The sequence below is a fragment of the Mytilus californianus genome, unplaced genomic scaffold (genome assembly GCF_021869535.1).
Source record: "Mytilus californianus isolate M0D057914Y unplaced genomic scaffold, xbMytCali1.0.p SCAF_13, whole genome shotgun sequence".
Taxonomy (NCBI): domain Eukaryota; kingdom Metazoa; phylum Mollusca; class Bivalvia; order Mytilida; family Mytilidae; genus Mytilus; species Mytilus californianus.
The window spans coordinates 22,491,836-22,507,805 of NW_026262615.1; the positions used below are offsets into that span (position 1 = coordinate 22,491,836).

Below are 15,970 nucleotides of genomic sequence, written 5' to 3' on the forward strand. Positions count from 1 at the left end.
CAATACAAACAATTTCAAGGAAGTGAAACCAAAACAGCCTAAATCAAGAAATACAAAACATGTTGTTTTAATTGGTACATCCAACATTAAAGGGATTGACCCAAATAAACTTTCTTCCAAATACTCTGCAGAAAAACATGAGGCATTCACATTAGAGCAAACTGATCATGTTATACAGGAGCTGGAGGTTACACCGGATATTTTAGTTTTACATTCTTTATCAAATGCTGTTCGAACTGCTCCAAATGAAAACAGCATTGAATATCTAGGTGCTATTATTGATCGTGCCAGGGAGAAATTTGAAGATGCAAAAATAGTAATATCTCTCCCAACTCCAAGAGCCGACGAGGAGTCTTTGAACAATAAAGCTCAGATTTTGAGTTTGATGGCAAAGGAAAAATTCAGGAATAAATCAAATGTAGAGCTATGTGACAATAGCAATATGGCATTTAAAGGGAGTGCTCTCCAAAAATATTTGGACCCTAACGATAATTATCATCTTTCATATAATGGAACTAAAATGTTGGCATCTAATATTAGAGACACCATTGACAGGATTCTTGGCCTCCCCCCGAGAACTCCCATGAAACGAAACGTTAACCAATACAATTATACACCGCCTAGAGTCCAACGTGACAATACAAATGATTTTGTGCCTGATGATGATTCGCAACAGTATATGTACAACAGAGGCCGAGGCCAGCGGTATAGAGGCGGAAGAGGAAACAATCATCAGTTTCGAGGCAATCGTGGTTATAACCGCAGGGGATATTAACTTTTAAAGGCAAAGCGTTAATTTCTGCCAAATATATACTTACATTCATAGCTATACATTGTATTGTATAACTTTATTTGAATTTATTTTTCAACTTAGCATATTTGTTTGGGATTATTTTTATTTTTTTTTGTGTGTGTATATTTGATATAACATCTTGTGAATTACACAAGTTTTTATTTTTCTCTCCCAAATTACTTGAATATTTTAGTACACATTTTAACAACACTATTTCTTAAATATTAAATTGAAGTAATGAATAAGTACAAAAATATTCTATTATCTAATTTATCTTTTTGTGTTTGGAATGTTGGGGGCTTAATTTCTAAATCCTACAACAAATTACACGACCCTTCATTTTTAAAACAGATCATTCAGCATGATATTATACTATTGACAGAAACACATTTGGGATATAACACCCCTATTAGTGTTGAGGGATACAATTTTTTCCCAGTTTGTAGATCACAGTCCTCAAATTCAAGATTTTATGGGGGCCTTGGTATACTAATAAAGAATATTATCCGTCCAGGCATAAAAATTTTGCAAAATACCAGTAAAGATTATCAGTGGATTAAACTGAATAAGAACTTTTTTAATCTAACAAATGATATATTTCTGTGTCTAGCCTATATAATTCCAAGTATGTCAAGTTATTTACATCAGTCTGATGATGATTTATTAGACAGTATTGAAAGGGATATAACATGCAAATATAAACAGTTGGGAGATATTATATTATGTGGTGATTTGAATGCTCGGTCAGGATCAGAGCCAGATTTTATACAAAATGATGTTTATGATACTCATTTACCTATATATGATGATTATGATTGTGATACTATTCAAGATGTAAGACATAGTTACGATAGTAAGATTGATGTTAGAGGTAAACAGTTATTAGATTTATGTATATCTACAAAAATGAGAATTTTAAATGGAAGAGTATTGGGTGATTTGTATGGTAAATTTACATGCCACAAACCCACAGGATCTAGTGTTGTAGATTATGTTATTGTTTCAGAAGCACTTTTACCTAAAATTTTATCTTTCAAAATATCTGATTTCATCCCAAATTTTTCAGATTGTCATTGTAAGTTGTCTTTTGGAATTTTAGCAACTTATTCTTCACATTTATCTGTTAATAAATTTAAAATGCATGCATTTCCAGGTGGTTATAAGTGGACAAAATCATCAACCAGTAAATTTCAAGATGCACTTTGCCACCCTGTTTGCAAAACTCTTTTAAATAATTTTATGAATCATGATTATGACAATGAAGATTCAGAGAGAGCAGTTTCTGATTTTTTAAATATTATAAATGTTGCTGCTTCAAAGGCAAATATTTTTCGCAATAAATCATCTAAAAAAAGAAGACCTAACTGTAAATGGTTTGATTCTGATTTAGGTGTAAAGAGGAAAACTCTAGTATCAAAAGGTGAATTATTGTCAAAATTTCCGTATGATCCTATCATCAGAGGTTCATATTATAAATGCTACAGAGAATATAAGAAATTGTGTAAATATAAAATGCGCACATTTAAACAGTCCATCCTGAATAGTCTTGATAATCTAAGAGATTCTGATCCAAAACAATACTGGAAACTTATTAATTCTTTAAAGGAGTCTACAGACGATAGTAAAGAAAAGTTGGTAGAACCAGAAGCCTGGTTTAATCATTTTTCAGATTTGAATAAATCTCCTTCAATCAGTGAGACAAGAATTAAAGAAATTAATTCTAAAATAGAAAATATGGAAAAAAATAAAACTTTCTGTGAATTAGATTATAGATTCTCTACTAAAGAAATATTTGAATCAATATCTAAACTCAAAAGTGGTAAAGCATCAGGTCTGGATGGTATACCTAATGAGATGCTAAAGGCAGGATGTTTAGTTCTAAAACCTTTAATTCAGAAACTTTTTAACCATGTATTTTCATCTGGTATATATCCAATGCAGTGGTCATCAGTTTATTTATCTGCTGTTTTTAAGTCTGGTGATCCAAGTAAAAGAGATAATTATCGTGGCATTGCCATTAATTCTTGTGTTGGTAAATTATTTAACTCTGTTTTGAATAACAGACTAGATCATTTTTTGGTAAAAGAATCATTGATTAATCCATGTCAAATTGGATTTTCAAAAAAATGTAGACCATCTGATCATGTTTTTGTTTTAAAAACCATTATTGATAAATATATTAGTAAAAAGGGGGGTAAACTATTTGCCTGTTTTGTAGATTTTAAACAGGCTTTTGATAAAGTGATTCATGAGGGTATCAGATATAAGCTATTAACAAACAATATTACTGGAAAGTTTTATTCTATCATTAAAGATATGTATAATAAAAGTGACCTATGTGTTAAAATTGATAATGAAATGACCCCATGTTTTAAATCATTTATAGGGGTTAGACAAGGTGATGTTTTAAGCCCAAATATTTTCAAAATATTTATTAATGATCTACCTGACAAGTTTTTGTCATGTCCTGATCCAGTAACTATTAATAACCGTAGAGTAGATTGTCTTATGTATGCTGATGATGTCGTAATTTTTTCAGAAACACAGGAAGGTTTGCAAAAGAGAATTAATATGTTACATGAATATTGTTTAGAATGGTGTTTTGATGTTAATCTAAAAAAGACAAAAAGTATAATTTTTAACAAGCCAGGAAAATTCTTTAAATGCTGTTTACATTTTGGAGGTAAAGAGATAGAATGTGCAAAATTATATAGATATCTCGGAATCACATTTACATCTAGTGGTATATTCAAGCAGTGTAAAGATGAATTATACAACAAATCTTTAAAAGCATGTTTTAAGCTACAGAGATGCTTGTCATCATCTAACCCTAGTATTGCCACTTTTTTACATCTTTATGATCATACAATTAAACCCATACTATTATATGGCAGTGAAATATGGGGAATGTTTCGTACTGATTCAGCTGCATGTAAAAAAGATAATGATTATATATTGGAAAAAGTTTTTGGTCAGGATTCCTCTGAAAAAGCTCATAACAAATTTATGAAATATATTCTTGGTGTAAACAGAAAGTCCAGTAACATAGCTGTGATGTCAGAGCTTGGTAGATTTCCTATTTATTTTACTATAATTTTATCAATGTTAAAATATTGTCATAGACTGGAAGGTTTGAAAGAAGGATTATTATTTGATGCATTCATATGTTGTAAACAATTACATATTTCTAATGTAAATACATGGTACTCTAGTATAGATTATATTCAGAGAGAGATTGATTTACCAAATTTTGACCAATCAATTGGTTCTTTATGTCAGTATGTTAAAAATAAACTATGTGAAAGTTATTTAACATTTTGGAATAGACTGAAGTATCAAACAATTAACTCTGAAAAAGGGAAGCTTGGTACTTATTTTTCTATAAAAAATTGTTTTAAAAAAGAAAAATATTTAGAACTACAGGATTTTAAAAAAAGACAGTCAATTTGTAAATTAAGAATAAGTGCTCACTCTTTAAAAATTGAGACAGACAGATATTCAAAAAAATATATAGAAAGATCTGAGCGTCTTTGTTCAAATTGCTCACTTGGTAAAGTTGAAGATGAGCTTCATTTTTTGTTAGAATGTCCTCTTTATGATACTCAAAGGGAAGACTTTTTTCAATACATATCTGACAATTGTTATAATTTTAAAATTTAAATAAATCTTCTAAATTTTTATGGCTCTTGACTCAAGAAAATGTAACTCTTATGGAAAAACTGGGCTGTTATCTTTGTGACTGTTTTGAATTAAGGAGATCAGGTATGCATATTGACACTAAGTCAAGTAAATGATTTGAGAATGAATGCATATAATGTAATTTTATTCTTTTATTCACAATATGTGTGGTTTTTGGCTCTGATTCTGACCAATGCTAATATACTAAATATATATTTTCAAATGACTATTATTGTTGTTGTTACCAATTATGTAAATCAATTGTATCTGATTTTATGCCCTTTATGGGCCCTGTGATTTGGGAAATAAAAATATTCTATTCTATTCTATTCTATTCTATAGCAGCGTCAACATATTAATATAAAGTTATTTTCCATGATAACTTTGAACGTCATGGCGATTTTTATTTTATTTAATTCACACACAGAAAAGCTTAATAAATATTTACAGTCCAATGGAACCTATAAAATTTAACTCATCATATTGACTTGTTTTATCAAATCATTAGTCTATAATTGGTTTGTTTATTCAACAATTGTCTAATGATTGTGAAATAAGGTAATGCCACTCGTGATCACTTAATTCAATCAAATCCTGATTGATTAAAGTTACGTAATCACTGGTCTTTATAGTTTGATCTTTTGTTTGGTGTTATGTGTTATAATAATTAATTGTATTTTTTTTTCAGGTAACATAAGAGGCTTCTATAACACGTTTTTATTTTTTGGTAATATTGAATATAGTCAATATATTTTTTTTAAGTTGACAATATTTTGAATAGTTGTGTGTAGATAAAAAAAACAAGTTATATGAGTATCCATTATTCTTTATTGTAAGATAATAACAAAATAATTACACTCGATGCACGTGAAGATCACATCTATTTCTTCATTTACCATGCGTCTGTATTCCAGTAGAGATACTCCTATATATATTAAAAGCAAACGCATTCTGTCTCCTCTTTTATAGAAAGGATTCGGCAAATCAAACATTTCTTTTAAGAACTTAAAACAAAAAACTAAATTTGTATGTATCAGCTTGGGGATCGGCTTGTACCGTTGTGTATGTAACTATTTGTTATTACAAAGGATCACAGTCAATTGAAAGAAAATGCTAATTACTGCTGATTAATGTTGATTATAATTATACCCAATAATCTTGAAAACTTGTAATGAAAACATAATCAACATAGTTGTTTTAAACTCTTTTAAAGAAAATATTTGTCAAAGGCCAATTTTTTTTACCGTACACCTTTTACATTATAATAAAATTCATAAACAAATATTTATGAATTACAATTAATATATATCTTTCGGATCGACGTGGGCCGGATCGACGTGGGGCCGGATCGACATGAAACCTTGCCAGTAAACTTAATTTGCGACCATCAAATCCGTCGGAGCTTAATATACAATACAGTTATCTCCTAATTACTGTAACCACAATCCCATCCTTCGAATGTGACCTACCGAATATGAATTATTAGCTGGTTTGTACTTACATGAGCAATACAACGGGTGACAGATGTGGAGCAGGATCTGTTTTCCCTTCCAAAGCACCTGAGATCACCGCCTGTTTTTTGAGGGGGTTCGCGTAACTATAGTTTCTGATGTTGTGTTTTTATACTGTTGTTGTCTTTTCATCGTTTTTCATTTTTGTAATGGCATTGTCAGTTTGTTTTCAACAGTTTAAATATCCCTTCTGTTTCTTTCGCCTCAATTGATCGTCTAGTTTGGGGTTTTTTGTAATTTTTTTTCATTGTAGAGATTTAGAATTTAATGGTCATTTGTTTTATACCAAAAAATCCAAACCAGATACTTTTAAATATTTTTAAAAGGAGATGTGGGTAAAACAGGCAATCGACAAAATAATCAAAACTTAATGGAGATAATAAAAGAAAGCAAGTCTCTATCTCAATGTTGTCGTTCTATTAATTATTTTGACTTCATCTAATTTCACACCTTTTTACGTGCAAATTTTGCTAATGGACACATTAAAAAAATCACTTCGGATAAAAATCGGCCTTATGCAAGCACACGTATACATATACCGTTGATTGATTTTGGAGCATTCAAAATATAATGAAAGATTAATTTTGGTCTGACTTGTAGTGTTCTTTATAACTACTCAATTTTCAAACAGTTACAGACATGTTCATTTGAAGTGTTTTTCAGCCCGAAATAGATTTACAGATTTATTGATATTCATTTGCATATATTAAAATTGAGAATGGAAATGGGGAATGTGTCAAAGAGACAACAACCCGACCATAAAACAGACAACAGCAGAAGGTCACCAACAGGTCTTCAATGCAGCGAGAAATTCCCGCACCCGGAGGCGTCCTTCAGCTGGCCCCTAAACAAATATATATACTAGTTCAGTGATAATGAACGCCATACTAATCTCCAAATTGTACACAAGAAACTAAAATTAAAAATAATACAAGACTAACAAAGGCTAGAGGCTCCTGACTTGGGACAGGCGCAAAAATGCGGCGCAAAATATGCTAGATGTATAGGAGCCGCGAAAAAAATCAGTATAAAGGACGCTTCATACAGATATCTATGAACACAGTATATTGACAAACGAACTATTGTGATATGGTAGATAGTGGTTGATAAGGACACTACAAATGTAACAGTGTTACTAACTGAAATAGCTTTGAAACACGAGAAAAGGGAAAAAAATATTCATTGATGGTCAGGTGTAACATTAAATTGCGAGCCACATCGTATTTCATCAGATGATGCATTGCTTTAAACAATAGTAAACTGAGTAGAAATCACAGTAGATTCAGACTTTGACAGAAAATAAACAAATATATAATATGATACCATTTGATTAAAAAGTGAATTTCGTCACTCTTGTCTTTAGTTACAAGTGATTGAAGAAAGCATTATAAAGCTCATGTGCTTTTAACCAGTTCTTTTAATTATTTATATTAAAATATTTTTTCTCCAAAATTCATGTGCACTCCTGGGCGTTTTGACATAAACGTAGCTACGCTCTTGATATGCGCCGATTGACAGGAGAATCTGTGCCGCTTGAACTATTGACGTCATACAACAATCACTTATCCATTGAGGTGTCAGATATTTTGAATTATGACCTCAAAATTTTACGGGAACCTTTGTGATGTCCTGTAATGGAGGACAAAAAGCAATAAGGTGCATGCATGGGAACTTTTTACCGAATTTAGAAATCAATGCAGGATGCGACGCCCATACGGCCATGACCTCCATAGGATGTATCGGCCATACCTTGAAAAGATGTAACGGTCATAGGACAACATCGTCCATACTTTGTGAAGACGAGTTGTCCATGTTTTTTTTCTCCGGAAATTCTTATCTATAAAGTATTTAAATATATACATGTAGATGGTTATTATAACTTGTAAATGTATTGTGCTGTATTTACATTATTTGTCATGTTTTTATTTGTTATATACTTGAAATACGCATTGTATATATATATATCATATATAAATGTGTTTTATCTTGGACTATTATACTAATGTTAGTATAATAGTCCCATTTTTTCTAATACAAAAATTATATATTATTTTCTGAATGGATGTTTAATATCTTACGTAATATCTTACGTAAAACAAACTGAAAAATAAGATTGAATATCTAAAATGGCAATGAATGGGAGATTAATTTGATTAATCATGGTTAAAACAATAAGTTTAGTTTGAAATATAAAACAAAGTAATCTGATAATGATTAATTTTTAAAAAAATTTAAGAAGATAGTTAATTGCTCATTATTATTTGTTTGTGAACATAAGTATTAATTATGCTTTTGTCAAGAAATTGTAAAGGAAATACAAATCGAGAACCCTATAAAAAGACAGCACCCAAGCTGAGTTCAAGCGGATACAAACATACATTGGGTAGTGTTGTATTATTATATTTTATGTTATAACCTCAACATGCTCAATGAAATTAAAACTTAAAGTATGGACGATACGTCTTTACAGGGTATGGACGATATGTCTTTACAGGGTATGGACAATACGTCCCAAGGACGATGAAGGCCAACACATCCTATGGACGTCATGGAAATATGGCCGCCGCGTCTCGAAAGCTTTAGAAATGAGGAAAATATTTTTTTGTGAAGTAACTGATCTATATATGGATATGTTTTAGAATCGGGTTTATTACAACAGGAGTACATCACTTTAACTATATTTCAATAGGAAACATACGTTTCATTGTTGAAATATATTGATGGAATGTGACACTTTACTGAAAAATAAACCAGATCTCCTTTGTTTATTAAGATTCAACACGACAATGTTGAGTGATCATCAATAAGTTAAAAACATAGATCTTAAACAATCAATAAATGAACTACAACAAAAGTAAAATAACAAAAATACCAAAATCTGAGGAAAATTAATAACGGAAAGTCCGTAATCAAATGGCAAAATCAAAAGCTCAAACACATAAAAAAAAATGGATAACAACTGTCATATTCCTGACTTGGTAGCGGCATTTTCTTATGTAGAAAATGGTGGATTAAACCTGGTTTTATAGCTAGCTAAACCTCTCACTTGTATGACAGTCGCATTAAATTCCATTATATTGACAACGATGTGTGAACAAAACAAACAGACATAAAAGGTAATTATAAAAATGTCAAAAATAGGGATACAGCAGTCAACATTGTGTCACAATCTCAATCACTATAAAAACAAACAAATATGTAACAAAGAAACACAAAAAGGCATATAGACAAAGCACATTAGCAAAATGAAAGACAAGCTTAAGAATACAAAAAAATTACCATAGCGCAATAACACAATGACGGGATGTATAAGTACAGAGCCACGTCATATGTATTTTACAAAGAAACACAAAAAGGCTTATAGACAAAGCAAATTAGCAAACATGAAAGACAAGAATACACAAATATACCATAGCACAATAACACAATGACAGGATGTTTAAGTACAGAGCCACTTCAAATGGATATAACCAAAAACAGACTTATAATAAACAGTAAAAGTAATATTCATAAAGACAAATAAAACAATGCTATTACACGTTATTAAGATGATAAACAATGTCAGTACCCAGAATCTATACTTCAAGACCATCGTGTATTATTATGAAGTTGATACGAAATATTTATCAACAAAGTCTCTTCATTACATAAAAGATAATAATTTCTTCATCAAAAAAGTTTTTCATAAAATATGTGTTCATCATAAAAAATATCAATTTGAAGGAGATTGGGAGATTGATTGTTACTTGTTTACATGTAAATTCAATTAATGGAAACGATTAAAGAACATGCAGGGAGTAAAGTACATGTATGAACTTTAAGGTAGTACCAAACACCTTGACTAAAATTAATTTGGCTTGTTTAATTTTCATAAAATTTTGACAAAATATTTACTTTGACCCTTTGACAAAAATATAAAAATTTCATAAAACTTGAACCACACTTTATTGGAAAAATTTCATTGGATATATAGCAGTTTTATAAACACTAATTTTGATCATTGAGAAGCTTAATATTTCCTTAACAATAGAATGTGATTAAAACGTTCAGCTGATTTTTACAGAGTTATCTCCCTGTAGTGTTATGTACCACCTTAAAAGGTATCTTTAATTGAATTAAGATGAGAGTGTTATATAAAAAAAAAAATGCCATGTTAAGAATAAGCAAAAGTAGGTTAGCCATGCATTGAATGTCTGCTGTTCCATATATAGCGAAACAAATGAATAAGAAGATTGAATGTGCCTGTTATCAAGGATTTGTATAGTGAGACTACTATACAAATCCTTGCTGTTATGTAATATGGTGATAGATGAATTTCATTTTGTAATATACAAATTTCTATATAAAATGAATAATGACTACAGTCAAAAAGTCAGAAAATATTCAAGATTGACTAAATTGATACTTAGTTGGATGTTAAATGTTTCATTTATGAGTGTTGATCTACCTCAGGTTGTTCCTGTCAATCAGAACTTCTTTCAGTGACTTTGTATAAAATCTCTATAGACCTTTATAATGGGCAAAGTACTACGAAACTACTGGATATGCTTATTCTTCAGGAACATATGTGATCACTTCCAGTTTTTGATGGGGTGCGTGTTGCTCAGTCTTTAGTTTTTAGTTTTGTATGTGTTTTTTTGTGGATTTGTTTGTTTTTCCATTTTTGCCATGGCGTTGCAGGGGTGGATCCAGCCATATTAAAAAGGAGGTGGGGAGGGAGGGGGGGGTGTCCCAACCAAGGAGAAAGGGCGGTTCCAACCATATGTACCCATTCAAATGCATTGATCGTCCAAAAAAAAGAGGAAGTTCCAATCCCCGGAACCCCCCCCCTCCCCCTGGATTCTCCACTGCGTTGTCATTTTCTTTTTGACTTATGAGGTGTTCATGTCGCCTTGGTACATGTATCTTCAGCCTCTTTTTTAAGGTGAAACTTTTCACAAAGATTCACTTATGAATTCAATTAGTGGTTAAAATAAAATTTGTTATCAATGAATTGATAAAAAAAATGACACAGGTTTCCAATACCATGAATACTCGGTTTACATGTACCAAGTGAAATAATAAAAAAAATACACATACAGAACTTATATATCCTTATGTTTTTCAGATAGACAAAGTCTACCAGTCTAGTGACCTGAAAGATATATATCTACGAAATGAGGTTGAAGGCTTCAGGTAATATTATTAATTGTAATGTATAAAATGCTAAACCTTAGTATAAAAGATGTTCTGAGAGAAATTAATCTTTACGACTTTAGGAAGCAGAAACAAATCTTTTTTTCACTTGGCCATTGGTCTTCCATTTGGAGATTTTATAATCATTGTACAGTTAATTTCAATCTTTCTCTTACATGGCAGATATACTCTTCATGCATTTAATATAGATTCTACCACTGCATCACAGGGGCTTATATCATAGATCTTTTTAGGTTGGAAACATATACCAGTCGACTGGTATGCATTCTTCATTGAGATGAACACATTGTATAAAGAACGCATACCAGTCAATTGACATATAATGATTGCCAGATATTTTGGTGGTAGATTATATTTCTCTAATGATTTTTAGACGATATGCAGACAAACTTTATACTTTCTTTTGTAATGATCTGAAAGCAGATACCTTCTTGCTATGTGACGTCATCAGGCATAGTCTCCTTTTTTCAGCAATGTCAGAATAGGAAAATCAGAGGAAAGCAAGAAAATTTGACATCATAATTGAATTTTGGCCAATGAAAAACTGAGATCAAATGAACAACACGTTGATTAAATGAAAATAATCAACCTGTCAGGAATAGGATAAATCTGCTGTGAATTAGAAAAGAAGCTGGATACATGTCGTTCTCGTGTCGCATGAATGATAATTAATCCACAGTACACCTTCGTGCAAGCTCAAAATTTAATGAATACGATACATAAATATATTGTTTGATAACAGATGAACTAAATTATAATTATTTTTACAGACAAGGTAGTACTGAAGTTATTATTGATATCATCTTCAAGAACCCTGCAGTAGTCAAAGAAGATGTTTCTACAGCAGCGCCACCTGTTGTGAAGCTGGATATAAAAAAAGTTGCTGACACATTTGTTGAAAGTGTTCAGAATGGTGTTGTGGAAGAGTACAATGATGTTTTTGATATTGACACAAATACAGTCTCATTTGCTGGTAATTATTTTATTGCAGGGTTTAGAGAATTTTATACTGGGAATGCAGCCTCCTTCGGTATTGTGGTAACATGCTTACCCTGAGTGTGGGTGGTTGTGGGTAAAATTGATCCATCAGCAGGGTCAAATAAAAGGCTTTGAAATTGGTATATGTTGGTACACTACTAAGTAAACAGCTTTAATGAGTTAGAGCAAAGACTGGTAGGCTCGGGATCAGAATAATGTGTTTGGTTAGGTTGACATGTCTTCCTGCAGACTGTTAATATTTGAACTAACACATTAAAAATACGACTACAATCATTATCATCATGGTTGTTGGGAAATTTTTGCAATAGACTAATTTAGGCTATTTTCACTTTAATAGTAAAATAAAGTCTGACACAAGTTCACTTTTAATTTCATTAGTATTTTAATAGAAAACTTTTTATATATATTGCTAGTTCACAAGATAAAAGTCTGCAGGAAGACTGTCACCTTTCCTTAATACAATATTTTTGTAAAACTCATGGGGAGCATTTTCTAATTAAATACTATCCACATAATACTGGCACTGAAATATGCAAATGAGATGCATTTATCACAATGATATATAAAGGATTGAACTTTACAACTTAAATATTTAATGATAATTACATCAGTTGCCTGGTGAAATGAATTTATATGTGTTTTTATTACTTTTAGATATCACACCACCAGCCACTTCAGCATCACAAACAACAACACCGACTACCACAACACCAACTACAACAACACCAACTACCACAACACGAACTACTACAACACATACAACCACAACACCGACTACAACACCAACTACTACAACACATACAACCACAACACCGACTACAACACCAACTACTACAACACCGATTACAACAATACCAACTACCACAACACCAACAACCATAACATCAACTACTACAATGCCTACTACCACACCACAGACTTCAACAACACCAACTACCACAACACCAAATACCACAACACCTACAACCACAACACCAACTACCACAACACCTACAACCACAACACCTACAACCACAATGCCAACTACTACCACAACAACCTCACCAACTACTACAACACAAACTTCCACAATGACAACTGTTTCCATTGAATCTCTTGTTGTGTTCTATGTACAAGTTTTCATGAGAAACATGACCTGGATTCCTGCCTACAATGACACTGGCTCAGCAGAGTATCAAAACATGCTTCAGACTGTTAACCAGGTAGATTTTTTACTGTGGATTTTGCATCTGTACTCAATATCTCAATTTTCTATTATTATATGGTTCTCACTTATGATTTTTAAAAGCAAGTTCAAGTACTCTGTCTCAACATTTTTGGCCATGGCAGGTCCAAAAGCAATGTGTTAATATATTATTTAAAAATGGAGGAAAGAATTAAATTCAAAATTAGATTAATTTGAGTTTTGCTATAAAATGAAGAAAACTTGACTCAGATCACAGATGATTCACTTTTGATGCAACTTTGGACTCACCAGTTCAGAAAATGATGAGTCCCATACTCCTGGTTGCATTACTATATTTAAATCAATTTTATTAAATACATTGTGTTCTGACTGATTTAAACCATCCCCTTGATTCTTACATCCCCTCCCGCCCCACCCCAACCGCCAATTATATTCAATCTCCCCTTGTCACCAGGGTGTCGTGTTGAAGGGGACATAGAAATACAGACAATGTCTCTTACAAGTTCGAAAATAAGTTCTGAGAGATAAATTGTAAAAGAGTAATGCCCCTTGGAAATATTATTTATATATATGAAAAATTGCATTGTAAGCACTCTCATGTGTTCAATTTTTGTCAGATTTTTATCACCTTTATATCTAAGGTTTACATTGTTTATATCAGCAATGTCTCACACAAGTTCAACAATATTTGCAGATAAAATATTTTTTAAAGGATTTTGACCCTTGAAAATTGCATTGCATTGGATCTCAAAGATATTTACCAAAAGTTTTAAAGCATTGAAAAAAAGTTTTTTTTTTTTTAGTTATTGCCCTTGAACAGATAAAATATGTGCATCATGGGTGACATTAGAACTCTGTTCCTTTTATTATTAGAGATTTTTTCCTTTCCTTTGCATTCATTATAATCTATAGCAAGAAATGAAGAATAAAATTGACTGAACTGCCAAAATTGTGTCAAAATCTCGATGAGAATTTAATAGCTTTTTTTATGATTACTTTTTGTGAATAAATTTCAATTTAACAATTTTTCAACAGTTTAAGTGGATGCAATTTGAATTAAAGGTATATCTGATTTTGATGTTTAAATCTGCCACACCTTTACAGATATGATCCATTAACTTACCACCAAGGGTGACTGGGGAATAGAAGTATGGTCACCATTGGTCTTCCTCCGACCGGCAGTAAAACCCTCGCCAAAGTGGGGCGTCCGTTTGGCTGTGCGGGATGTACAAATTTGCAGCCACGTCCGGTCAGAATGTGGACGTTAAATCCGACGCCTCTATTACAGAACCTACCTATTGTATTTATTGTTAATTTGTTCTCGTCCTGAATATGCATGAAATATTTGCCACTGGACGTTAAGCAACCAACAATCAATCAATCAATCCATTAACTTACACAACTTTGTACATTTCACAATTAATTGTTGTACAGTCTTAGGTCATAAGTACTCTAAATTTCCCCTATATGTTTCATATGAAAAGTCATTTTTTAGCTCACCGTTCCAAAGGAACTGTGAGCTTTTGCCATTACTTGGCGTCCGTCGTCTTCTGTCGTCGTCTGTCGTCGTCCGTCTGGTGTAAACTATTTCAAACATCTTCTCCTCTGAAACTACTGAACCAATTCCAACCAAACTTAAGCTGAATGATGCGTATGGTATCTAGAATAAAGTTTGTGTTTTATTTACTGTTTTGTCAAATAACATGGCCGCCATGGCTAAAAATAGAACATAGGGGTAAAATGCAGTTTTTGGCTTATATCTCAAAAACCAAAGCATTTAGAGCAAATCTGACACAGGTTAAAGTGTTCATTAGGTGAAGTTCTATCAGCCCTGAAATTTTCAGTTGAATCTGATAACCAATTGTTGGGTAGCTGCCACTAAATTGGTAATTTTAAGGAAATTTTGCAGTTTTTGGTTATCTTGAATATTATTAATGATAAAGATAAACTGTGAACAGCAAAAATGTTCAGCAAGGTAAGATCTACAAATAAGTTCCTATGATCAAAATTGTCAATTGACCCCTTAAGAAGTAATTGCCCTTTAAGGACAATTTTACACAATTTTTTTATCATGTTTTCTAACTTTAAAAAAATCTTCTTCTCTGAAACTACTGAACCAATTCCAACCAAACTTAAGCTGAATGATTTTAAGGGTATCTAGAATAAAGTTTGTATTATTTTCTGTTTCGTAAAAAGACATGGCCACCATGGCTAAAAATAGAACGTAGGGGTAAAATGCAATTTTTGGCTTATATCTCAAAAACCAAAGCATTTAGAGCTAACCTGATGTAGAGGTAAATATGTTTATTAGGCCAAGTTCTGTCAGCCCTGAAATTTTCAGATGAATCTAACAACCCATTGTTGGATTGCTGCCACTTAATTGGTAATTTTAAGGAAATTTGGCAGATTTTGGTTATTATCTTGAATATTATTAATGATAAAGATAAACTGTAAACAGCAAAAATGTTCAGCAAAGTAAGATCTACAAATAAGTTTTGTATGACCAAAATTGTCAATTGTCCCCTTAAAGAGTTATTGCCCTTTAAAATCAATTTTTCACGATTTGTTCATTTAGTTTGCTTACTTTAAAAAGTCTACTCCTTTGAA

The 15,970-nt window shown here is 31.7% G+C and overlaps 1 protein-coding gene across 1 annotated transcript in view; it reads left to right on the forward strand.

Moving 5' to 3' along the window:
* LOC127723899 (uncharacterized) overlaps nucleotides 1–15,970 on the forward strand; it is a 64,423-nt gene that overhangs the window by 41,570 nt on the left and 6,883 nt on the right. The window contains exons 5-7 of the mRNA XM_052230615.1: nucleotides 11,090–11,157; nucleotides 11,949–12,151; nucleotides 12,832–13,379. Coding sequence (XP_052086575.1) covers nucleotides 11,090–11,157; nucleotides 11,949–12,151; nucleotides 12,832–13,379 — 819 coding nt within the window. The remainder of the gene's footprint in view (nucleotides 1–11,089; nucleotides 11,158–11,948; nucleotides 12,152–12,831; nucleotides 13,380–15,970) is intronic.